Below are 27,941 nucleotides of genomic sequence, written 5' to 3' on the forward strand. Positions count from 1 at the left end.
TCAGTGAACAGAGTTCGTAATACCAATAAAGTGATATTATGGTATACATAATGAATGTTCATCCATTCAATAAACGTAATACATTGGCTCAACGAACGAAAATAATGAATTGATGAACATCGTTTCGTTGTCCCAATAAAACCAAGAATTAGACAAATTTTAAGTATTGCGTTTGTTGTCTAAATTAACATTTTTATTGATATTACGTACTTTTTTCGTTGAGTGAAGATGGTCTGATGACATAAAACGGATCAACAAAAATTGGATGCACACAGCACAAAACAGAAATGCATGGAAAAGACTGAGGGAGACCTATATCGAGCAGTGGATAGACCCGGGTTGAATGATGATGTAATACAAAAGCCTTAAGGCTAATTTTGGATGAGTCTATAAACAAAGGTTACTCTTGTGGTGTTTTACCTACAACTTTAATGTCTTCATTACCGTGTATGTATTTACAATACACTAACTCTCCTACGTAAGGGTAAAAAATCCTCTATTTCTCTAAAGTAACACACGTTAGTACTTTTACTACTTTTGCCAAGTAAGTTCCAACCCTTAAGGCGCAACCCCAACTATTGCGCTTGTTTTTAGATAAATTCAAATCACCAGCCAAATCATTAAGGTCACCTCAAGTTACTAAAAGCTATGATCTTGTATATCATATTTTCGTCTTGATTTGCTTGAGAATTTGTACTGTCCCTAATATCTATATCTATACAGAACAAAACAAACACAACAGGTGTACAACCACTACAAACGAATCAGAAACGAAACGAATACTTTAGTGAGGCAAATAAAAAGGGAGAACTTGCAGAGCTTCTCAAAACAGATGGAACACGACTTCTACGGAACACAAAAAGAAGTATGGAGAATGATGAGAGGGCAAAGAAAGGAGATGAACGAATTAATAAAAGCGAAACACATTCAGAAGGAAACATCTGCAGACTACTTCCGATCTCTATTATTCTCTATTATTCTCTATTATCTCTATTATCTCTATTATCTCTATTATCTCTATTATCTCTATTATCTCTATTACCTCTATTATACAAACGAAGAAAAAAACATCGAGGAGGGAGAGGTAAAGGAAGCATTAAGAAAACTAAAAAAATAGAAAATCTCCAGGAGAGGACAGAATATCGAACGAACTCCTAAAGTACGGAGGACAAGATCTAACTAAAAAACTATTAAAACTAATACAAAAAATAATAGAACAAAACAGAATATCACAAGAATGGAGATCAAGCATCCTAATACTTCTCTTCAAAAAAGAGGACAAATCGTACCCGGAGAATTACAGAGGAATTAACTTATTAAACACAACATTAAAATTATTAAACAAAGTGATAACAAACAAATTGAATGAAATTATAACATTAGCAGAAGAACAACAAGGTTTTAGGTCGGGAAGGTATTACTGACGCTATATTTATAATGAGGCAAGTTCAAGAGAAATCGTTGGAATACAACAAACATCCATGGAATCCATTAAAGGACGTTATCCATTGGTTATACTCGAGGAAGGTACCTCTAGGAATAATTAAAACGATCGAAAACATCTACCAGAACAACACAATAAAAGTAAAAGTGGAAGATAAACTAACTGACCCAATTGAAGCTTCAATGGGATAAGACTCCTTGAATCCTTTATTGTTCAACCTGGTCATGGACGAAATAATAAAAAAAAGTAAGAACTAATAAAGAATACCAAATGGGAGAAAAACAACTTAAAATAATCTGCTATGCGGACAATGCAATACTTACCTCTTAAAGTGAAGATAATTTACAACGTATGCTTCACCAACTCAACATAATCGCCAGAAAATTTAACATGTTAATTTCCTCAAAAAAGACAAAATGCATGGTTATAACCGCAGATCCAATAAGATGTAAATTGGAGCTGGAAGGTCAGATAATAGAACAAGTGATGGAGTTTAAATACCTAGGCATCACACTATCTAGCTACGGAAGGCTCGAAACAGAAATGGAAGATTCAGTGAATAGAGCAAACAGAGCCGCAGGTTGCCTGAATGACACAATGTGGAGAAATAAAAATATCGGAATAGAAATTAAATACAGGATTTACAAAACAGTCATCAGACCAGTAATGACATACGCGGCAGAAACACGATCCGACACGGAGAGGACAAAAATATTGCTCGAAACAGCGGAGATGAAAACCATTCGAAAAATCGATGATAAGACTCTATGGGACAGAGCTAGAAGTACAAATATACGACGGAGATGCAAGGTGGATAACATTAATAACTGGGTAAGAAACAGAAGAATATAGAATGGAATGACCACATAAGCCGAATGACAACAAAAAGGGTAGTCAGGACAGTGAGAGACGGTTCCCCAATAGGAAGACGATCAGTGGGAAGGTACCACGAAAACCATGGAACGACAACTTACTAGAGGCACATTGAAAAAACAGACAGAGTCATGTCTATACAAAAGGAAGAAGAAGAAGAAGAAGACTAATATCTATGTAAACACTATATTACATATGCATGTATGTGGTGTTAACAACAACTAAACTATCACTATCGTACTATCTGTTTACCGAAGCAATATTGAATAATATACCAAATTTAAATAACTTCAAGAATTCCTCAAATAGTTCTCAATGATCCCAAGCACCTTGAAGCATTACAAAAATAATTACATGCCTATAAAGTAATTTAATTTATAGACCATTGTTAATCTGTAAAGAGATCTCGAAGAATCGTTTTTATAACTTCCTTCCATCGAGTGAGAGGAACTTGATAACGACTTACCAACAATCCATTACGATTTTACACAACCTTCTCTTCTCTTGTAAGATATATTGCTAAATGCCGTGTCAATGCGAGAAATGTACCTACTAGGCTTTTTAATTGATTAATTGGTACTCCTGTAAATAGATGCAGTTTCTTGAGTAGCTTGTATGTATTACGGAAGTAAAAAACATTGGAGTTTTTTGTACATTTTTTTGAGCGTCGACAAAACATTTTACAATAACTTGCAACTTCGCATTTTTGAATGCAATGGAAATACTCTTCAATATTATTGATATTCTGATATTTACAGCAGACGTTCCAACCAGAAATGATATCTTCTTAGCTTCTTTTGCCGATAATATGGGAATCTTGACAGTGAATACCGACCCTAATATAGCCTCAGAAAAAGTACAAAATCATTAAGACCAATTACAGAACTGGATTAGGTAAGCGATGGAAGGTAAATGTTAATGCCAGCAAATCAGTACAAATTACTTTTACAACAAGAAAATTTGCATGTCCTTAAGTTTCTATTAATAATACCCCGACTCCCATAAAACCGGTTGTCAAATACTTGGGATTGCATCTGGATAAAAAAACTCATATAGACCAGGGCGGATCTGTTTTGAGGTGGATGTGAAAGGTGGCATTCGGATTTTTACAGATAAAGTTAGGTGACAACTTCAATAATTATAATTGACTTATGCTCCTTCTCAACTATGCCCGGAACATTACTAAAAAAATTAAAATATTTTAAAATTTCGAAAAACATAGAGAGGGGAAATACGTTAAAAAATTGACAAAATACTAGAACCAAGGTAAGCTGTAGTTGTCATAAAATAACAAATAGGAAAGTTACTCACGCTCTATAAAAAATAAAACAACTTCCAATAAGGGTTTTACCAGATGATAACCATATAAACAGTGTCAGGTGAGACAAGAATAATCAGTTAGTTAATAGATTTTTTTCTAGAATTACGTGGGACAAACAACAGACAGATAAATAAATAAGCAGTATCTTAGTACCCGTGTTTAAAAAAAGTTCAGAATGCTAAAAAATGTAGAATCTATATCCCAATTAAAGTACTGTCACATTATAAAAATAAATCAGAACAAAATTAATAGACAGATACCACTGAAGATACCGAATTAACGAATTAACCTAAGAATGAAGCTAGGAGAAGCTAAGAATTCTTAGGACTAAAGACCGGAAACTTCGGAACCACTAGATTGTGTATTGACAACGTTTGAGCAAACTGTGATATAATAAAAATTGGAATAAATCCTTTGTAAAAGGTATAAAATTTATTAAAATCCCTAAAGGGCTACATCAGAACAAAACGTTTTCGATTTTATTACAAAATCATCATCAGTTTAAGACCTAAAAGTAAGTATAACCTATTTTATTAATGTAAAATTGATATTTAAATTCTGACTAAGGTTTAAAACAAGTGGTTATACTCACAGTCTGGATGCTAGCTGAGCCACCAAAGAAATATAGGGGTAATAACCCTTCAAATATAAAATGTATGCTTTACAGATGCATATTTACTTAAAATGCCTTGTGATGGGCAAAAGGCAACAGGAATAATGCCCTAAGGTAAGGTACATATTTAAATTCCCAACATGCGGGATGCAAAAAAATTGAGTTTACATTTCGATGACTTTATGGCAACTGAACAAAAGTTGAGTGATGTTTCTGAAAGGTGTCAAAGATCAAACCGAACAATGTGACATAATGGTTACCATGTATTACCTCAGCCAACTGATTGTGATATGATATTTTTTAAAAATTTTTCCAACAGTAATAACTAACATCAACAAAGATGTGCCTATATAGTATTTTTACTACAAAAACGTTATTACGTAGGTCAAAATTTTTGACGTAAGAGAACTGTCAAAACATTAGAATGTGACTTTTCATTATTGCCGTGTTTATAATAAACATAGCAATAATGAAAAGTCACATTCTAATGTTTTGACAGTTCTCTTACGTCAAAAATTTTGACCTACGTAATAACGTTTTTGTAGTAAAAATACTATAATAAAGTTTACCCCAATTTTGTAGGTTGTATTAAATGATTTTTATAATGTGGATGGAGCATTAGCCAGATTGTATGCAACCAACTATACATAATAATAATGAAAATAAATAAATTAGCGGAAATGGATCCATTTATATATAGGAACATCTGGGACCCAGTAATTAAGTGGGAAAATCTTTTTGCTAAAATGTTTTATTTATGTGTAAAGGTTGATGATTGTGGTTCGAATTTAAAATGGAAGCGAGTCCAACTGTGTTGATGAAAGTTGAGTTTACTATGAATGAAAAATGGTTTAAATGTACTAATTGTAAGAGTAAATTAGATAGTCTATTGTGTGTGGAGGTCTGATATCACAGTAGTGTTGAAATTATGATAAGTAGTATAATTTACAAGAGGAGGCTGATATGATATAAAGATATGTATGTTGGTTGGCTAAAGATAGGTGTGTGTATTAAATTGAAGTGAAAACAAGGTATCAATTGAACTCCTAACTTGGGTAGAAATGATAGGAAATGTATGAGGGTGTTTTGGAATACAGCTGGCATTGCTGGTAAATATCAGTTAATAACTAATGAAAAATATATGGTTAGATATCAAAATTATTTACTGTAATGAGGTGTGATGAGAAAGGCTGGGAGACCCAGAGACCATACTTTAAACTCTAAGGGTAAAAGAGTGGAAGTATTATGATATGAACGAATTTTTTTGTTTCGAAGTTTGGTTGGACCTAGGGCGAAAACTTGAATCTAATGATGGCTACTGCTCCATCCACATTATAAAAATCATTTAATACAACCTACAAAATTGGGGTAAACTTTATTATAGCCACATCTTTGTTGATGTTAGTTATTACTGTTGGAAAATTTTTTTAAAAATATCATATCACAATCAGTTGGCTGAGGTAATACATGGTAACCATTATGTCACATTGTTCGGTTTGATCTTTGACACCTTTCAGAAACATCACTCAACTTTCGTTCAGTTGCCATAAAGTCATCGAAATGTAAACTCAATTTTTTTGCATCCCACATGTTGGGAATTTAAATACCTTACCTTAGGGCATTATTCCTGTTGCCTTTTGCCCATCACAAGGCATTTTAAGTAAATATGCATCTGCAAAGCATACATTTTATATTTGAAGGGTTATTACCCCTATATTTCTTTGGTGGCTCAGCTAGCATCCAGACTGTGAGTATAACCACTTGTTTTAAACCTTAGTCAGAATTTAAATATCAATTTTACATTAATAAAATAGGTTATACTTACTTTTAGGTCTTATACTGATGATGATTTTGTAATAAAATCGAAAACGTTTTGTTCTGATGTAGCCCTTTAGGGATTTTAATAAATTTTATACCTTTTACAAAGGATTTATTCCAATTTTTGTGATTGATGGTATACAGCCAACTACAGGAAAACTTTTCTTTCCTTGTGGATTTTGTGATATAATACTTTTTCAGTAACTTATATTTTCTTTTTTTTTCTAAAGCTATTATCAAGTTATATTTTATTCTTGTAATCCAAATGTTAATTACTTACCACATTTGAAAGCTCTACATAATTCCATGTTTCTGAGTACCTGAAATATTAAAAAAAAAATGATGAATATAATGAAAAATTGCAAAATATATCTATCTAATCAAATACACTTATTGTTCCAGAACTTATATAAACTAGAATAATATACCACATATAATGTTCGAGAAACTTTTTCAGATTTTTTTTTTCAAATGAAAATGCAGCCCGAAAATTTCTTTATGTCGCCATACTATGCTTTCTTGTTACCATCTTGCACATATCGCACTCTCAGTAATATAGAGCCACAATTCAAAATTCTGGTTTTCAAAATTGCAGCTATTTTTTCAAATAACATGCTTATTATTTAAGTTAAAAATGTGAAATTTGGCAGATTTGTTATTTGGTAATTGCACTATAAATTACAATAAGAAAAACAATTATTATAAATAAATTCCATTAATTACATGTTATATGTAATTGAAAAAAAATACTTTAAAGTTAGTTCCACATAATGCAAAAAAAAAACAGAAATAAGGAACTGTTTAAATTTGATCCCTTATATTATTAATGCGCTGTTACTGTTTATGCAAAATAGGGATATATTATGAATTAGACCCATTTATTTATTATATTTTGCATAATATAACGGCTCAACTAAAAACTATTCTATATAATACAAAATGTTAAAACACAAACTAACCAGAATTTTCGTCATTGAAAAACATGTTAGTGATTGCTCCTTTGTAGCATTAAAACCCAAAGGTGGTCTGGGAGAGTATGAGAGAGAGGCATAAAAATATATTTACCAAACTATTCATGTTCTTTTTCTCCCTCTGTCAACGCCAACTGGTAGAGAATTTCATTTTATGTCCATGTAATTTAAAATCACAGTTAACACAAATTTTGAGTTGAGTCTTTTTATTACTGAGGGTGCGATATAGCATTCTTCAAGTGCCATCTCCGCGAAAAAGGAGACCATAGTTATTCGGACTATAGAGGCGGCTGCTGAAAAGCTCATCCGTAAATCTCTCTCAGATTGCGCTACCAGGATATTATCCGTCTTCCTACGATATCTTTCCTTTGATCTTTCTCTGTATAAGATTGATCAAGGTGTATCTCTCCACGTGTAATGTGCTACAGGTATTCCAGTTTTAATGTTTTGATCGCATTTAAAATTTCTACTTCTTCATTCATTCTTCTCAGTCTCAAGACAAAGTCGGGAAAATATAGCTTCTCGCCAACCTAACTCTTAGATCCGACTTTAAATTGTGCACAGCACTCTTCTAATTTTGTTAAAGTTTGCCTGAGACTTTTACGTCATCATTTAAATTTCTTGGAAGTAATCATCTGTGGAGTTAATCATTGTTTCAAGATATGTATATTTTTTCATTCGTTCGATATTGGTTCCGGTTATTGTAAGCTCTTTTTTCCTTTGAGTTTTTAATATTTTCATGAATGTGGTCGTTTTGACGTTCACTGTCAGACTGTATTTTTGTCCATAGGGGTTCTGTATTGGTTTCGGGTGTACTTTTGTCTATTCGGGTTTCCGCTGGTTTTAGAAGATCTTTTCAACAGCATTAAACTAAAATATAATAAAATAATGTAATCAACTTTAATATCTATGCACCGTTCAACACCTGGTCCTAGCTGGCAACAGGCTCACAACAAATACACAATATCATTATAGATTTCTTGTCAGACACATGCACCATGCACGGTTCTATAAAATTTGTACGCGAACATGGAAGTTTTCAAGGTAATTTAAAAGTTTAGATTTACATCCTTTGTTGATCCTAAATGTTATAATACCTTAGCCGTTATCCAGTATTGTATGTCTACCAAAAAATCTTAATAGGTCCCTATACAAGAAGCAAGTGACTCTGTAGTTTCCTTATTTCTTCTATTAATTATCCGTTAATTTTGTATTAGGGATAGGATTATGTATTTGTCTGCCTAGAGAAGCTATTGCAACTGGCTGAGTGACTAATGGCCATGCAATTAAAAAACCTTTTCAGAACAGTAGTCTGTAAGTCCGAAGAGCTATGATGACTGCCGACCTCTTTCACGGAGATAGCACTTAAAAAGAAGCAGACTGCAAGCTTATTTCTTTCATATCGTATGGTGACGTAGATATAAAGAACGCTGAAATAGAGAGTGTATTACTTATTATCTTAGGTGATCTTATGACCTTTTCAACCAGTAAATAGTTGGTCTCATTGTTACCAAATAATCACAACACCCGCATTCCCTTTCGATTAAAATTTTAATCACATTTCAGTCCATATACGCCGTTTATTCTAAACAAAGTTTCGATTTGTTACTCAATGTACCGAACAATACATTCTAAAGAACGTCTAACGAGAACATAATCACCTCTCACTTCTCAATACAGAATAATTGGTATCCAAAAAGTGATCCGTTAAAAATTGGAGGTACAAAAACTTTCGGACAATTAGAGACAGTTATTGTTTATTACTTTTCCTCTCACAATCTCTAAATTATAGGTTGAAAGAGCATCAAATTGATTCTAAATATTTTCTACTGGCTATGTTCTGTCATTCATTATGAATGTAGAGTAATAATAATTGACACGCAGCACGAATGTTTCAATGTGTTGATTTCAGTCTATTCAATTTTGAGTAAGAGATACTTTTTTCTTTTCGTAATAACCAACGATTGTATGATTTCCCGATTGGATTTGAGTTGATTTTGAAGTGTAAATAAAACCGAATTAACCTAAATTTACACAATTTCAGCTTAAATTAATAGACCGGGCCCTGGAAGCATTTGAGTATGCAAAACCTGAGGACCGGTAACTATGTTCGGATTTTTTTACGTAAGACCTTGAACGAGGGATCTTATATCTTCACCAGGTTCAATTGGGCTACTTGTAATTCTTGTACTTTTATTTTAGTGTGTTGTTCTAATATATGTGTATTCTCGATTGTTCTTTATTATTCCTAAAAAAATATCTCTTGCATTGACAATAGCGTTGCGTGTATGTGGGAATTATTAAATAAAAAATAAAGACTATATTATTTTTACTCCATAATACATTAACCGCCCAATTGAAAATTTTTGTTTTGGCCTTCAGGTTTCAGGCATGTTTAGAATCTCAATATTATTGTGAATTATATTTAACTCACATAACGCCTGGGCCAAACAGAGTGTGAGTTGAACACAACTCACGTGGCGATTAATGTGATAACTACCTATCATACAAATTATACACAATTCGTTTGACGTATCTATAATAATAATTGTTCCAAGCAATACGCCCAATGTCTATTTGCTTGGAATTGTATCTGGATCCTCACAAAGAGCTAATTAACGCATTTATATTTAATAATAAATATTTATTTTGCATCTTTTTAAGAAACACTGGCTAATATATCTTACAAACTTGTTTAGATTAAACAAGAGGAGTATTAAATTTTAAAAATATAGATTGGAGAGTTCAATGCTAAGTCAGAACAGAAAACCCCAAAAAGAGATAACACATAACGTTGTTCTCATAGTTTAGGAGTAGGTAAATGCTTTGTTAACAAAAATATTTATTTTATTTTCTGGTATAGCAGAATCTTTTGTTTTCTTTTTTCTCGTACTACACTAGTAAGAGTAAATCAAACTATAATTTTCCCGCATTGGGCGCTCCAGAAATCCTTCATGATCAACCCTTCCTGTCAGTAATAAATTGTTATTTCATTCACCAATATCCACATCATATTGGTTAGTTCTTGAGTTGAAAAATTATTATATATTGGTAAATTTTCTGCTGCAAAAATAAAAACAACCTATTACTAGATAAGGTATAAATTTGCTCACTTTTATAGCACTACTACAAATATCTGCTTTAAAACTTGACAAGTAAATCACAGCCAATTTTCCAAAAACACTGCGTTTAATAAAATTTTAGTTTTCTTCTTTAGGTGTCGTGTCCTCCTCTCACGTTGACAAACAACACTTCTATGATCTCTTCATTTTGTCTGCTGCTGCTAGGAATGGTGATGTGGTAGTACTAATTCCGTATTATTAACGCGTATTCTTCAGCCAAGAAATCTATCTCCTACTTCGATCATATTTGCCTTTAATAGGGCTTTACATCGAATGTCATTTGTTTCGAGCTCCTGTCATATGTTGTATAATCTGTGTATAATATTAATATACACGGATTATACGACATATGACAGAAGCTCGAAACAAATGACTGTGAATGAAAAGCCCTATATTATAGTTTTAATACTTGAAATACTTATCAAATTTTGCCAAAGAAAATATAAATTTAGGAGTGTGTTTTGTGCTAGCCTGTCTAGAGCAGTGGTTCCCAACCTTTTTTGTCTGGCGACCCACCTTCTGATGTTTTTTCCGATTCGCGACCCATCCCTCACCCATGATGATATATATTATGTACGTTATTCAGCTACTGTAAGAGCTACGCCGCGACCCAGCTGAAATCCGCCCGCGACCCACCGGTTGGGAAACGCTGGTCTAGAGAATAAAAATAGACGGATATTTGATCATAAGCCATTAAACTAAAACATATTAAGGGGATGGGCGTACAAATTTTCACTAATGCTATTCAAATGCACTCATTTTTTTCGAATCCTGAGAAAACTAATAAGTATTTTTGAAAAATTTAAACGCAGAATGAAAGATTACGTTATTACCGAGGGCTGAAAGTCCCTGAGAACTTCTTTCATGTTTATTTTAATAAGTTACGTGGGTGAAAAAGAAGAGAACATTGAATGTGATATTTAATTTCAAATATCTCATTCAAAAGAAACTTTTTGTTTATTCTAAGTGACTTTCTGCCCTCGGTGCTAATAATGTAGTATTTTATTAGGCATTTAAATTTTCGAAAAATATCTATTAGTTTTGCCAGAATTCGAAAAAAATTAAAACCGTTTCCGTGGTGATATTTTCCAAATCAAACATTCGCTATCTTTGTCATACAACGCACTGAGTCGAATAGAATATGGTGACAAGATAGTGACAATTTTAAATATTTGACATGGGAATATTTTGAGTTTTTGATTAAATAATATTGATAGTGTATTTGATAAATAATTGATTTAAGACGTGAACCTAATAAAAAGTTATTTATTGTTTATTATTTATGGAAGATTCAAGCAGAGAATACACCAGGATATATTCTGTAATCCAAGTATTTTTTTGTTAAAGATGTTCAAAATTGTAAGCGTTCCATAGTAACAATATATTATTAAAAAATCACTTTATCACTTTTCTTCTTTTCTCGATTAAGTATTAGTTTTTTTTGTACAGTATATAGATCATTACAATCACTTAATACATAGTTAGTGAAAAAATTATCATATTAATCAACTGAATAAATAATTTAAGCAATTATATAAGTAACAGTTATCCAAAAATATTCAAAAGCCATCTAGTTAAAGTTAATGATGACATTGTCAAGTAATTTTTACATATCCATACCACAGAATAACTAACCATACAGAAGCGAAACTCAGGCCCAAAATGGTAACATAATTTTCATGCTCATGTGTCAACGTAACTGGTATAACCTCACTTTTAGACTGACAGTGTATGGTTAGTTATTCTGTGATACCAGTGAGAATTTTACTACACGTAATTTGCCGTGTAAAGACAGAAAAAGTAGGGATAGCCGTAAAATATTTGCGCCTATACTCTTAAATGGCTTAAAAATGCGCTTAAAACTCTAAAAATTAAACTTGTCACTTTATTACGAAACCCAAAACTGAGATAGATCCGACAATCTAGATCTTGCGGGACAAAGGTGTGACTCTCTAGTCTCACTAGATAATCATCGACATGATATTTTCACAATATTCGCAAAACAATAGTCAACATAAATATATTGTGGCTGAACTGTTAGTTAACCCAACAATGATGAGTAGTATTGTTGGAAGCGTGCGTCTATTCATGGAACTAAGAAAGAAAAAATGATACTTAAGACTATTGCATCGAGATAAGAATCGTGAGAATAAATTAATTCGCATTTTGGGTGTCAATAACTACTTATGCATAATGGATGACATAATAATTTTGAAAAATGGCCGAGGGAAAATGTTTATCAAGGCTGGACTGTAATTTTAGTGTTAGCTCAAAACAATAAACAACAGTACGCACCGGACGGCTTGATTGTAGGTGGCACGGTTAGAATTTTCTGTATTATTATGTAACTAAAGGAAACTGTTAAAGATAGCATTCAAGATATTGTCCAAGAAGAAAATTATTTTTATAAAGTTTATTCCATATTTAATATGGAATAATTATTGTAATGTAATTAAGGTTTCAGAAAAAAATATTAAAAGAATAATCTTTATTTGAAATCGGAAGAAGAAGAAGAAGTAGTCAACACATAATAGATTAACAAAGGTGCGTTGTTCAGAATCGGGAAGAAATATAGGGGTGGTTTTTTAAATTTTTGTATTAGCTTGGAAATGTATGCTTGGAAATAACTAGTAGAGCTAAACTTGGACAGAATGGATAAATAAAAGAAATAAATAATAGAGCAATATAATGCTGAAAATGGCACCACTTTGTTTTGTTTTTTTAAGGAAAGACAAAGAAAACACTTTAAACAAACGACTCAAGAAAAAATTTGTCAAAGATAATAGTCCAAGAGCTGGGAGCGGATTTTGCTCGTGATAAGTAATATGGACAAACCATACGGGGTTGTATTGAATTAATTGTGTACATGACTTTCCTCTACGGGTGGAAACCAGAGTGGGGGACGAGGGTAGTTATAAGGGGACAAAATTGCGGATTTTATTATTTTTTTTTGTGACGGTAATGATTGAGATAGTGCACCAAAATTTGGGAATAAATAAATGATGACGTAACTAAGCAAAATCTCCAGAGTCGGAACGATGCGTGGGGGACAAAAGAGTGATGGGCAGGGGTGAGTATAAAAATTATAAGGACGAACGTCACAAAAACCCCTTATAATTTGTATATTCACCACTACCCACCACCCCTTTGTCCCCTACGCAGCGTTCCGCTCCTGACGATTATGCTTAGTTACGTCATGATTTACTTTTTCCCAAATTTTTGTGCACTCGATCATGAGCGTCACAAAAAAACCTTATAATTTTTATATTCACCCCTGACCGCCACCTCTTTGTCCCCTACGCAGCTTTCCGTCAGTGGAGATTTTGCTTAATGACGTCATGATCTGCTTATTCCCAAATTTTGGTGCACTATCGCGATCACGATTGTCAGAATAAAAACCCTTATAATGTTTATATTCACCCCTGCTCGTCACCCCTTTGTCCCCCACGGAGCTCTCCGACTACTGATTCCCAAATTTTTGTGCACTATCATGATCATGAGCATCACAAAAGGAAATAATAAAAACCGCGACTTTGACCCCTTATAACTACCCTCGTCCCCCACTCTGGTTTCCGCCCGTAGGGGAAAGCCATGTACACTACTGATTTTACATATCCCCATATAGTTTGTCCATAGTACTTATCAAGAGCAAAATCCGCTTTTATCTCTTTGACTATAATTCTAATACCAAATGAAATTCTAAGAAAAACAATACCAAATACAATTTACTAAAATTGCCCTTTTTTGTAATTTAAAAATAACGTCTGATTGGGCAGCAGTACCAGAACCCCAAAAATAAAGACCATATCGAAGATGGGACTCGAACAAAGAAAAATATGTTTTTTTGGAAGAGGCTAAATTCATTTCCTTCGAAACAGATTTTATTGCATAGCAAGCTGAGGATAGTTTCTTGCTTAACACATCGATATGAAGGGACCATTTAAGGTTGCTATCTAAAAAATACCAAGAAACTTTACAGAATCAACGATATTGATCTGTCTGGTGTGTAGAGGTCAGGGTTGAAGAGTTGCTTTATAGGATAATGCTACTGTTTTATCTACGTTAAAAGAGAGTAAATTAGAATCGGACCAGGTTTTCATTGTGAGTAGAGTAGCATGAAGAGTTGCGATATTTGAGTTGCTCCAAGTGATACTGGTATCATCAGTAAAAAGAAAAACTTTTCCATCGATTTTTAAACTAGTGATGTCATTAAGGTGATACAGTAGCGATCAACAGGTAGCCAAAACGCGTTCCAAGATTGCGGCTGTAATTTTGAATATTTTTTCGAGATTTTTGGCACACTTATTCGTAACATAATAAAGAATGGCGGTACAGAGCCGAATTTGAAAAATATATTAATATGTGGAAATTACTCTGTAATTAAATATAATATTAAAAAAACGAGCCTGTACCGCCATTAAGAAGAACAAAAAAATACACTTTCTTCAAATAAACTTTTTTATCCGATGCCTAGATTTTGTGTCATTTTGGAACTACTAATGAAATAAAAAATTTTAGTAGTTCCAAAATGACACAAAATCTAGGCATCGGATAAAAAAGTTTATTTGAAGAAAGTGTATTTTTTTGTTCTTCTTAATGGCGGTACAGGCTCGTTTTTTTAATATTGTATTTAATTACAGAGTAATTTCCACATATTAATATATTTTTCAAATTGAGCTCTGTAAGGCCATTCTTTATTATATTACGAATACGTGTGCCAAATATCTCGAAAAAATATTCAAAATTACAGCCACAATCTTGGAACGCGTTTTCGCTACCTGTTGATCGCTACTGTTTCCTCTTAATAAATATAAGCAAAACTAGAAGAGACAATAATGAACCTTGTGGTACCCCACATACAACATTTTTGCAAATACAATACAACCATCTACTTCGCCTTATAATATAAGGAAAAGAGGAAAAAAAGAGATGGATTGATTGAAAGAAACATTTATGGCTGCTTAATATTTTAAAAAATGGTAGGGTTTCACAGTAAAAGTATCGCGCAGCAGCCGATAGAGAAAGGTTTCAGGAAATTTTAAACATGATGACGACCAACCTGTGAATACGACATGGCACTTAACAAGAAGATACATTTTTGAAGTTATACTTCTTTAGGCGCGATTGAGAGTAAAATTTCATAATTCTGGGCGCATGCGCAAACAGACAGTATGGTATAAACGTTATACGGGATCTGATTGGGTGTCAAAATCATCTGTCTATAATTTTCAATATGGAGGTTTTGGATAAACAAATTAATGTTGTGTATATTAGTTTTTATTGTTGTGATGGCAGAGAAAAGTGCAAGTTTATAATATTGTAGTGACTTTTTAAATAGTTTTTAAAAGCGACAGGTACGTAATAATTTTAAATGTTTCAGTATCCTAATAAAAAATTTCATAGGTAGAACCTATTTATTTGGAAAATTTAAAAAGAACCTACTGTAATAGTATGTTATACCTTGATTTACATAATTTGTTTACCATTAAAGTTTCTATCAATATTCACCTAATATATTGTTTTCTTACTCTATGTTTTGTTGTATTCTAATATTTCTTTCTATTCTAAATAATTTCAATTCAAAATCAAAATAATTTGGTTAAATTCAGAATCGTCAAAAGTTTAATCCGTTTAGTTAGTTGATCTTCGCACATGATGACACATTGTCTCCGTGGGTAAAAGTTTAAGGTGAATGAATTTCAATACTAACTGCGCTGATAAGCGGGTTCGAACCCCAATGGAAACTTTTATTTTTTTTATTTTTTTTATACATTTTATGATTGTAAGTTTATTATATAATTTTTTTTTTCAGAAAATACGTATTTAGTTAAAATTTTTTCCTACATTGTTCAGAAATCATTTGTGGCATTTTTCAATGTGTTTGTTTGTGTGTGTTTTATTCTTTTATTATTTTAATTTTTGGCACTGTTTTAATAAAAATTTTTGAGAAGTAGTAAGTATTAAAATTAGTTTAATATTTAAATAAAATATAAATAAACTGTTTAAAGTATATTAATTTCGTTGAAATCATATAATAGAAGTATAACTTCATACGTGCGTACAAAATACACACACATTCTTGTTTTGTGTTGAGATTCGTATTCTGAGCATCTTGACAAGGAATTAGTCTGTTTAGCTATATGTTCTTCTCATAAGTCCTAACTCAAAATATCCGGACAATCGACAATTAATTCCACACATACAATGGAGCAAATAATTCAAAAATCTAGAGAATACAACAGAAAAATGCACCGGATATACATGGATTTTAAAAGCGCTTTTGATACAATTAATCGACCGAAAATTATGGAATAGGTAGAGAATCTTGGAATCCAAGAAAAATTAAGACATATGCTAAGAGTATGCCTAAATAACACTACAACAAAGGTCAGTTTCAACAGAACAACTTCTAAGGAGATCAAAGTAAACAAAGACGTGAAACGAGGTGACTCCCCAACACTGTTTAACCTCATATTGGAAGAAGAGTATGAGGATGACAAACTTTGCAAACAAAAGTAATAGCATTTGCAGATGATCTAGTTATCTTAACGAAGACGATGATGACACTTGCTTCCAAGCAAGTGACTCTTGCTTTCCACTGCTAAAAACAGTGGAAAAACTAGATAAGGGAGCGAAGAGAATAGGGCTAGAGAAAAATCAACACAATATAAAATACATGACGATAGGGAAGGATGACAAGATAACTTAGAAATATCTAATAACATAGAACCATAAATTTTAAGCAAGAGGAAAGGATTTTGAAATGCAAAAAACATAATGAATAAAAATCTGCTGAGAATCAAGACTCTAAGTAAAAGAACAAATATGAACATATATATAAAACCTTAATAAGACCTGTAGTTAATACTACACGGGATAGAAACAATGACAATTAACAAGAAAGAGGGGGATAGCCTTCTGAAATTTGAACGAAAAATAATGAAAACAATACTGGACCACTGTGTAACAAAAGAAGGAGAAATATGAATAAAAACAAATGCCTAAATTTAAGAAGAGTTAAAGGGAGAAAATGTAGTCAGATACATAAAATCTATTCACTTGGAATAGATAGAAACTATACATATATGCCCACACTCAGATATGTTAAAAAGGTTAACTAACTGGACGACACTATGGCCCAGTTTTAGAGGAAGACCTAAAGGAAGATGGCTGGATGATGTAGAAGGAAACATAAGAGCAATGAATGTTAAAGACTGGATACTTCAGTGCAAGAACAGACATAAATGGAAAAGACTCACGACAGCAGCAAAGACACACAGCAAGCTATAACTGACAGAGAGGAGAAATCCACCAAAACGAAGAATAAGGTTTTAAACGCCATGGCGTTAGCTATAATCGATAGAGATTGTAATGCTTCATGAATGAATAAACTCAAAGTATACGTCGAAAAAAGTTCATTATTGGATAAAATTCGTTGTGAAACATGTCACATACAGGGTGATTGATTAGTGGGGTAAAGCTCAATAGATCCGCTATAGTAATAGATAGCAATAAAAGTTAATAACAAAAATTTTAGACACACTTGAGCTTCATATTACAAAATTAGTTAGAATGTTACAGGGTGTTCGATAACACAGTGGCAGACCAAACGTTTGTTTTTTTAAATGGAACACCCTATATTTTATTTTAAATTCGAAATCCTGTTAACTTCTCCATCACAAAAATATAAAGGTTTGTTATGTTATATAGGGTATTTACAAAGTTATAACCAATTTTATATGAAAATCGTATCCAGTTCAACTCCCTGTATAAATAAAAATATGCAAAACAGCAATGGTGTATTAATGGCAATATTTTTTAGGTATTGTAAAATTTTCAAGAATTAAGGTGAGTCGGGGTAAGATCGAATCTGGTGGAAAACCGTCCACAGTCGCTGTAACTCGGATTACTTCGTAAAATTTCACGTCACCGGTAGTGCTTTCGCTTGCTTTACGGATTAGTTGGATGGTACCAAAGTTGGAGCGTGCTTACTTACACTTATTTTAGGAAGTAAATATTCTTAGATTTAGTGTGTTTTTTTAACTAAATTTAGCTATTCGGTCTTGCCCCACAGAAAATAAATCCTTATTCGAGGTGAACACATTGAATGATGAATACCTGGTAAAATGCTTAAAACATAAGCATAACAGTGCCCAGTTTTTTTGGCCCGAGCAACCCAACGAAGATACTGTAAAGAAAGATACAATTGTAATGATTTTACCAGAACCTGAGAAAGATCGTCGAGGCTCATATAATATGACTTTCAATATTGAATTTTCTGGCATGAACTTGTGCTAAAATTATTAATGTTGTATTTTTTAAGTTTCACCAGATATTACTTTTTATTTTGTAGTTACTTAAGCACACATTTAGTTATAATGGGACTTTCCTTTATGTCCAGTTTTGTTCATAAGCATTACATTATTTCTTGTTATATACTGACTTAAATAAAATACTAAATTACTACCATCGTTTGCACAGACAATTTATTTTCTCATTGGGGAAGACCGGAATTCGAACTTCCACCTTATTAGGGCAAATGAATGTTCTGTACAATTTTGACCTCTTGTTCGGTCTTGCCCCATAAGTAGGTATAAGATCGGACACTGACTATATATTATTATTTTTAATATTTCAGTAACACGGTTTTGTTAACTGCGTCATATTATAATGCACGTCGCGTTTTCGGCACGTAGCGTTTGCAGACCGGCAATCGGACTGTCCATTCACATTATCATACATAGAACGTTTCCGTTGGTTTCAGTTTGGTGCGGTGCAGATGTGTTTATTGTCACAACACATGTTTACATGACAAATTGCCTCGAAAACTACTTTTTAAATTAGACCGGGCAGTATCGTCTCCACGGCTAGCGAAATTATTCCGATTCGATATTTTTAAACAAACTTACTCAAAAAGAAGTCCTTATAACATATCCACAGGGTGCCGGGCGGTACTGTGGTCGAAAAATTGTCTAAACATTTTTTTTAAACAAATTCACAAAAATATTTTTTTCATTTCGAGCAAAATTTTTTTAGATAAACTGGGTCATTCTGGGCAAAAAAGGTCTCTTGTCATTTTTCTCTAAAATTGATTGTTGTCGAGTTACATGCGATTAAAAATTTGAAAAATGCGAAAAGGCCATTTTCAAGGCTTAATAACTCGGTTAAAAGTATTATTATAAATTTAAATAAGTGACCAAATCAAGTTTCAAACCCCTTCTTCAAGGTCCCAAAGAGATTTTTGTCATTATTTTACTACAAAGCTGTTATTTTTAGTTATTAACAATTAGCGCTATAGTCCAACTGTATCGTCGCCCCCGTTAGCGAAACTATTTCGATTAGATTTTTTTGCACAAACTTACTCAAAAAGAGTCCTTATAACAAACACATCCACAGGGTGCCGGGCGGTGCCCTTGTCAAAAAAGTGTTTTAACAATTCTTATTAAACAAATTCACAAAAATAATTTTTTCATTACGAACGATTTTTTTTTTAGATAATTTGGGTTATTCTTAGCGAAAAGCGTATTTTGCAAAAATGCAGAAATGGCCATATAACTCGACAACAATCAATTTTAGAGAAAAATCACAAGAGACCTTTTTTGCCCAGAATAACTCAAATTATTATTAATTTGGGTTTAATTAAATTATTAATAAAAAATTATTTTTGTGAATTTGTTTAACAAAAATTGTTTAAACAATTTTTAGACCACGGCACCGCCCGGAACCCTGTTGATGTGTTATAAGGACCTCTTTTAGAGTAAGTTTGTGCAAAAAAATCTAATTTCGTTAACGAGGGCGACGATACAGTTGGACTATAGCGGTAATTGTTAATAGTTAAAAATAACAGCTTTGTAATAAAATAATGACAAAAATCTCTTCAGGATCTTGAAGAAGTTGTTTGAAACTTGATTTGGTGACTTATTGAAATTCATAATAATAATTTTTAATCGAGTTATTAAGCCTTGAAAATAGCCATTTTCGCAATTTTAGAGAAAAATGACAAGAAATTTTTTTTGCTCAGAATTACCCAAATTATCTAAAAAAAATATTGCTCGAATGAAAAAATATTTTTGTGAATTTGTTTAAAAAAGATTCTTTAAACAATTTTTCGACCACGGCACCGTCTGGCACCCTGTGGATATGTTATAAGAACCTCTCTTTGAGTAAATTTGTGCAAAAAATCGAATAGGAATAATTTCGCTAGCGAGGGCGACGATACTGACCGGTCTAAATACTCTGTATCAAATTCAAAGAAATACCTAAATAAACAACGAGGGGAAAACGACCCGTAGCTGTCAACATCCGAAAAATATTGTCTTCGAATGAACCGAACGCAGACGTAACGTGTCTTATACGCTACGTTACGTGTCTTATACGCACAATATGAATGGTTCAATTTAAAAACCATTAAATTATATTTTTCGCAAACGAAACGCTACGTGCCGAAAACGCGACGTGCATTATAATATGAGGCGACCTTAAATCTAACCTTGTAGATGAATAGAGTATGTCTTGAAAGTAGAGTATGCATATTATTATAATTCTATGCCTAATTTTCATTTTACAATTGTACATGTTTACATTTTTTGGTGCGATCTTACCCCGACTCACCTTATTGATATTGCTAATTTTCTTTATATCAAATACAGGGTGAGTCAAAACGCAAGTACATTGTTTTCTCAGTAATTTTAAATAGAACACCCTGCATTGTATATCACTATTGAAAAGTACCATTACCGTACTTTAATTTTTGGATAACATTCCCTATATCTAAATTTATTATTTTTCGAGATATTTTCATTTTCCAATGGACCAGTAGCGTGGCCACCCAAATCACCAGAATTTAATAAACTGGACTGATTTTTTTGGGGTTACGTTAATAATGAATAATATGAATTTACATTTAGTTGCCATTAAGTCATTGGAATGTAAACAACTCAATTTTCATCCCACGTGTTGGGAAATTTAATACCTTCCCTAAAGGCATTATCCTTGTTGCCATGTATCCATCCTAAGGCATTTTATTTGAGTATGCACCTTTAATGCATCCATATTATATTTAAAGGGTTTTTACCCGAATATTTCTTTGGTGGCTCAACTGGCACCCAATCTGTAATTATAACCAACTTGCTTCAACATTAGTCAAAATTTAAATATCAACTTTACATTCATTAAAACGGTTATACTTACTTTTAGGCCTAACACTGATGATGATTTTTATAAAATCGAAAACGTTTTGTTGTGATGTAGCCCTTAAACGGATTTTTAAAAAAATTTTATACCTTTTACAAAGGATTTTTTCCAATTTTATTTTTATTTCTTTATTTGCTACATTGTTACATTGATTACTGGATTGATAATTAGTAATCGTCAATTGTCAATTCAGTCATGGCTTACTTAAAATTTAGATAAATTTAGACACCTAAAATAACTTGCTCTGAAAAATGAAAATATCTCGACAACTAATAAATTTAGACATAGGGAATGTTATCTAAAAATTAAAGTACGGTAATGGTACTTTTCAATAGTGATATAAAATACAGGGTGTTCCATTTAAAATTACTGAGAAAATAATATACTTACTTGCGTTTTGACTCACCCTGTATTTGATATAAAGAAAATTAACAATACCAATAATTCTTGAATATTTTTACAATAAATAAAAAAATATGGCATTAATAAACCATGCTTATTTTTATTTATACAGGGAGTTGAACTTGTTACGATTTTCATACAAAATTGGTTATAAGTTTGTAAATACCCTGTACAACATAACAAACCTTTATATTTTTGTGATGGAGAAGTTAACAGGATTTCGAATATAAAATAAAATATAGGGTGTTCCATTAAAAAAAAAAACAAAAATTTGGTCTGCCATTGTGTTATCGAACAACGTGTAACATTCTAACTAATTTTGTAATGTGAAGGTCAAAGTTGGCTACAATTTTTGTTATTAACTTTTATTGCTATCTATTACTAAAGCGGATCTATTGAGCTTTACCCTACTAATCAATCACCCTGTATAATTAAATAAAGAGAAAATTGTTTAACGACGTCCTACACCTTCGTTCCGCGGTATGCCTCTCAGAGGAAAGGGGGGAAACTTATATGCAAGCGAAAGTTGGTAACAATGCATTTTTAGCAGAATACTCAAATCATATGTTTCAGTATTGAATACTTTATAAAAATAAATTATAATAAATTACGGAAATTACGGAATAAATTACGGAATTAATTATAATAAATAAATTAAAAATAAATGGTACGGTAAAAAATCCTCATTTTCTAATATGTTATTCCTTACAAAAAACCTTTCATTTAAGCACAAATAATTAAAAATCGTAAATTTGGGTCAAAAGTTATTAACTTTTTAAGAAATCCCATAAGAGCCCATGTTAAAACTTAACTTTGACCCTTAATAGTAATTAAAGGGCACGGTAAAACAATTTTTAAAAAATCAAGTCTTAGTTTTTTGAAGTAAACTATAACATACTAAAATTTCATGCAAATGCTTAATTCTTTGCCGAAGGTGTAGAACGTCGTTAAAAATATAATTGCGTTTTTTATATTCCCCTATTTGTTAACAACATCACCATTTTAAATGATATAAATATACGTATCGAATCTTCTTCATTTCGTAAGATCTCTCGAACTTTTTTTGTGCAATAAAATCGTTTAGAAACCAATTGCTTTATAATTTACCGTAAGTTTTACGAGTATGTTATTCTCTTATCTTATTGAAAATCAACACTACGATAGCATCATCATCATTACTATAAATCTGGCAACAAAAAATTAAGCATAAGTGAAATTAGGCTCCCACGCCAAATCGTACTTGATTGCGAACAAATATATGGGGAGGAATAAATTGTTATACAATCATTTTAATGAATTATACTAATTTAAACAATAAGTTTTTCGTTGAAGAACTGACTTTATTTCTGTTTTTAGTCCCTATTTACGAGTAAGTACAATATATCTTTATCACCAAAGTCTAGGCTTTCACGCCAAATCGTACTTAATTGCGAACCAATATACCGGAGAGGTAAATATTATTTTCGACGAATTATACTAGTTAAAAATATGTTTCTCGTTAAAGAACTGCCTTTATTTTTCTATTTAGTCACCACTTACGAGTGATACTTCTTCCTCTTTTTTTCAGCCTTAAGTAATCCAACTTTGGACATATGCCTCCTCCAATCCTATCCACTATTTTATATTTTACGCCACTTCCTTCCAGTTGTGTCCTCCAATTTCCTTAATGTCATCAGCCCATCTCATTTGTGGCCTTTCTCTGCTTCTTCTTCCTGACCATGGTCTCCATTGTTGTATTTCGTGATTCCATATTTTATCCTTCAGTCGGACATTGTGGCCTGCAAAGTTCCATTTTAATTTAGCAGCATGTTCTCCTGCATTTTTTACTTTTAGGCCAGGGTAATAAGACAAAAATATACCCTGTTCGTGACACTTCAACAGCCAGGGTACTGAAGCATTTTTTCGACAGGTAATGCCTATAAGAACAAATTGTAACTATTTCCTGCGTAGGATCTAGCGGCCATTTTTATTTATGCAGTCGGAAAAATGAAAGAGTACCCATGAACGAACATATAAAACACGCTGTATTTTCCGGTCACCGTGTCACAAAGAAAATTGTCCAGTGCAAGTACATGTAACAATAATTATTACATGTACTTGCGTTGGCCAATTTTTTGTGTGACATGGTGACAGAAAAATACAGCGTGTTTTATATGTTCATTCATGGGTATTCTTTCATTTTTCCTACTGTAAACAATTTAGTGTCAAAAACGGCCTTTTTCCCTTGTTTTTTCAAATTAATGGAAAACAGTAAGCATTATGGTTTTCTTAGTACAGACATTTTCGAGAGAATTGAAAAAGCTTTAAAATTACGTATTACAAAGTTTAATACACTAATTTATTGTTAATATAATTGTGAAAAAAGGTCTAAATTTCAAAAAAAAAATGAATTTCGCAACAATTATTGTAAAAATTCGTATAGAGCTTTGAAATTTTTTTGAAATGAGGGTCCTTTGGTGTATGGCTTTGGCTTAATATGTAACAAAAATTTCAAAGCGATTCATTCAATTGTTTAAATTTTATTCAAATTGTTTATCCCAAAGAGTTTTTTTTTGCAATCACATAAGTCAGAAAAAAATAATGTTAGAACCATTCTACAAATGTCAAATGAAAGAGCATGAACCAAACTTTCAAACTGGTTTAAAAAAATAAATAAAAGATGCATTTATTAGTAACAAATAATTACGCAAAAGTATCGTCAATTTTTCTTTTTTTGAATCTTTTAAACTTTTTGAATAACTGTTTTCAAAAAAATCTATTTTTTATCGTTTTTCGGTGCATAATTACAAAGTAATGTTATTTATATGATAATTGATGAAAAATTGTAATAAATATATACAGGGTGTCCAGAAACTCTACCGACAAACGAAGACAGGAGATTCCTCAGATAATTTTAAGACACTTTAACCCAATTCACCTAGTCCGAAAATGCTTCCTAAGGCACTAGAGCTCTTTGAAGATGGCGTCATGTACTTAGTTTTTGTTAAATATCTCCAGAATTCTTCTATTTAAAAAAACAAAAATTGGTATGCACATTTACTTTCCAGAAATGAATCGATTCCATCCATTTCGAATTTCTAGTACCGGTCATAGGCGTCCGTTTTGGGTAGGGCAACGAATATTTTATATCATAACTTTTTTGCCTTTAACTTTTAAGCATTTTTGATACTGGATTATTAAATTGTGAGGTATTTTAGTACTAAAAGGGACTCTTGCTTTAAGTCGGTCGACACAACATTTTCCAGAAAATCGATTTGAAAGTTTTTTGTTTTTGGAATTTGAAAAAAAAAATTGAAAAAAATTAAAAAAAAAACTATGTATTTTATCAACTTAAAGCAAGAGTAACTTTTAGTACTCGAATACCTCATAATTTAATAATCTAATGTCAAAATTGCTTAAAAATTAAAGACAAAAAAGTTATACTATAAAATAACTGTTGACCTACCCAAAACGGACGCCTATGACCGATAATGGAAATTCTCAATTAATGAAATTGATTCATCTCTGGAATATAAATAAATGTAACCGGTTTTCGTCTTTCTAAATAGTTTTATTTATAAAACCCTGTATCCTATCGACTTAAAGCAAGAGTACTATTTAGTACTAGAATACCTCACAATTTAATAATTCGGAGTCAAAAATGCTTAAAAAGTAAAGACAAAAAAGTTAGGCGATAAAATAACCGTTTCCCTACCCAAAACGGACGCCTATGATCGGTACCAGAAATTCGCAATGGATGGAATAGAGTTATCTCTGGAAGATAAATACGCGTACCTATTTTTGTTTTTCTAACTAGAAGCGTTCTGGAGTTAAGAAAAACCAATTACAAGACGCCATCTTCAAAGAGCTCTAGCTCCCTTAGGAAGTATTTTCGGACTAAGCGAACTGGTTTAAAATGTCTTAAAATTATCTGAAGTATCTTCTGTCTTCATTTGTCGGTAGAGTTTCTAGACACCCTGTATAATTGATTATATAAAAAAATAAAAATTTATAAAGAAAAATTGAACGTTACTTTTGCATAATTATTTATTACTAATAATTTTTATTCACTTTTTTTAAACCAATTTGAAAGTTTAGCTCATGATCTTTCATATGACACCTGTAGAATGGTTCTAACATAATTTTTTCCTGACATGTTATTGCAAAAAAAGCTCTCTGGGAAAAACAATTTGAATAAAATTTAAACAATTCAACGAATCGCTTTGAAATTTTTGTCACATATCAAGCACTAAAGAACCCTTATTTGGCAAAAACTTTAAAGCTCTATACTTATTTTTGCAAAAGTTATTGCGAAATTTTTTTTTTTGAAATTTCGACCTTTTTTCGCAATTATATTAACAATAAATGAGTATGTGAAACTTTGTAATACGCCATTTTAAAGATTTTTCCATTCTCTAGAAGATGCTTGTACTAAGAAAACCATAAGTCTTACTGTTTTCCATTAATTTGCAAAAAAAGGAAAAAAAGACCCTCTTTTGACACTAAATTGTTTATAAATATAAATGGCTACCAGATCCTAAGCAGGAAATAGTTACAATTTGTTCTTATAAGCGTTTGTTCTTATATGTATTACCTCTCAAAAAAACGCTTCAGTACCATGACTGTTTAAGTGTCATGGAAAAAACCTTATTACCCTGGACTATTTGGTTTTGCTTCTGATCCATTTGTTTGATTTGTTTTTGTGTATAAATCTCACCCCGAGCATTGATCTTTCCACTTTGTGCCTTTACTATTTTATCCATATTGTTGAGTATCCAAGTCTGTGAACCATACCTGAGTATAGTTTTAGCGCTTTTCAACATCCAACTCCATTTTCCAAATGCTGCCAACGCTAGCCTTATTCTTCTGGTAATTTCGTTTTCTTGGTTAACTTTCATTATCTGTCCCAGGTAGATGTGATCACCTATTGTTTCTAAATTTATATCGTTGTATTACGAGTGGTAGAATATATCTAGGTATATCACCAAAATCTAGGCCCTTCTGCAATTTTAAAATTTAAAAAAGGATAATGCGTCTTACCGTCCAAAAAGTGAGGAAAACATGCTTAGTTAGGGAGAAATCCAAGGTAGAAGCTACCCAGTTAGTTCATCTAATAGATAAATAGAAACTTCCTAGTATATTATTTATAGGAACTAGCTTCTACTTCTTGTTACCCTTCTATCATCAATTTTTGGACACAGACCTCTCCTAACTCCCTACATAGTTCTAATTTGTTCCGGCTATGTTTTGATGTTATCTACCCTTCTCATCCTTCCTTGGTTCTTGTGTGGACTTCCAAAAGTGGTTCGTCTTTATGTTGCCTTATGCCTTGTTTCTGTAGTAAATGTATAAGGGGGTGTATTGTTTGTCTTGCAGACTTAAGTTTTCTGTAGATCGAGAGAATAAAATGTAATATAATAATTATAAAATAAGACACTTTGGAAGCAAACAATAAACAAATTAATTAACAACAAAATATACAACTCTCAACGATAAGGAGCTTACTCAGAATACCAAACAAATTAGACCACGAGGAAGATGAGGTGAATGGAGGTGATGAGGGGATGAGGTTTGCCAAGGAAAGTGAATGTCAAAGAATGCAGTGACTACCGAACCATAAGCTTAATGTCACATACCTTGAAAATTCTGCTGAAAATTATCCATGCCAGAATACACTCTAAACTGAAACTGGATATTAGTGACACTCAATATGGGTTCCGCAATGGTATGGGTACCAGAGAGGCATTATTCTCCTTCAACGTGCTGACACAGAGATGTTTGGATGTTAACCATCCTCTTTACTTTTTTTTGTAGACTACAATAAAGCGTTTGATAAAGTAAAACATGATCGGCTCATGGAAATTATGAAAACTAAAAACCTAGATGAAAGAAATTTAAGACTAACAACACACCTCTATTACAATCAGCAAGCAATAGTAGGAATTGAAAAAGAAACATCTGAAGAAATGGAAATAAAGAGAGGAGTCAGGAAAGGCTGCATACTATCACCTCTATTATTTAACGCTTATTCTGAAGAGGTAATGCGAGAAACTCTGGAAGATAAAACAGTCGGCATAAGAGTAAATGGAGTCTTAGTTAACAACATCAGATATGCAGATGATACAGTAATTATAGCCGATAGTTTACAAGACCTGCAAAAACTAATGAGTAAAATAGTAAGGTGTAGTAGGGAGTACGGACTCTC

The 27,941-nt window shown here is 32.1% G+C and overlaps 1 protein-coding gene across 2 annotated transcripts in view; it reads right to left on the bottom strand.

Annotated features, from left to right (window-relative positions):
• Window positions 1-27,941, bottom strand: part of LOC114347656 (mucin-4-like) — a 267,012-nt gene that overhangs the window by 58,300 nt on the left and 180,771 nt on the right. For both annotated transcript variants that reach the window (XM_028298424.2, XM_028298361.2), the window contains exon 2: window positions 6,350-6,389. In XM_028298424.2, coding sequence (XP_028154225.2) covers window positions 6,350-6,377 — 28 coding nt within the window. In that variant the 5' untranslated portion in view covers window positions 6,378-6,389. The remainder of the gene's footprint in view (window positions 1-6,349; window positions 6,390-27,941) is intronic.

The sequence above is a fragment of the Diabrotica virgifera genome, chromosome 1, assembly GCF_917563875.1.
Source record: "Diabrotica virgifera virgifera chromosome 1, PGI_DIABVI_V3a".
In the NCBI taxonomy this organism is placed as follows: domain Eukaryota; kingdom Metazoa; phylum Arthropoda; class Insecta; order Coleoptera; family Chrysomelidae; genus Diabrotica; species Diabrotica virgifera.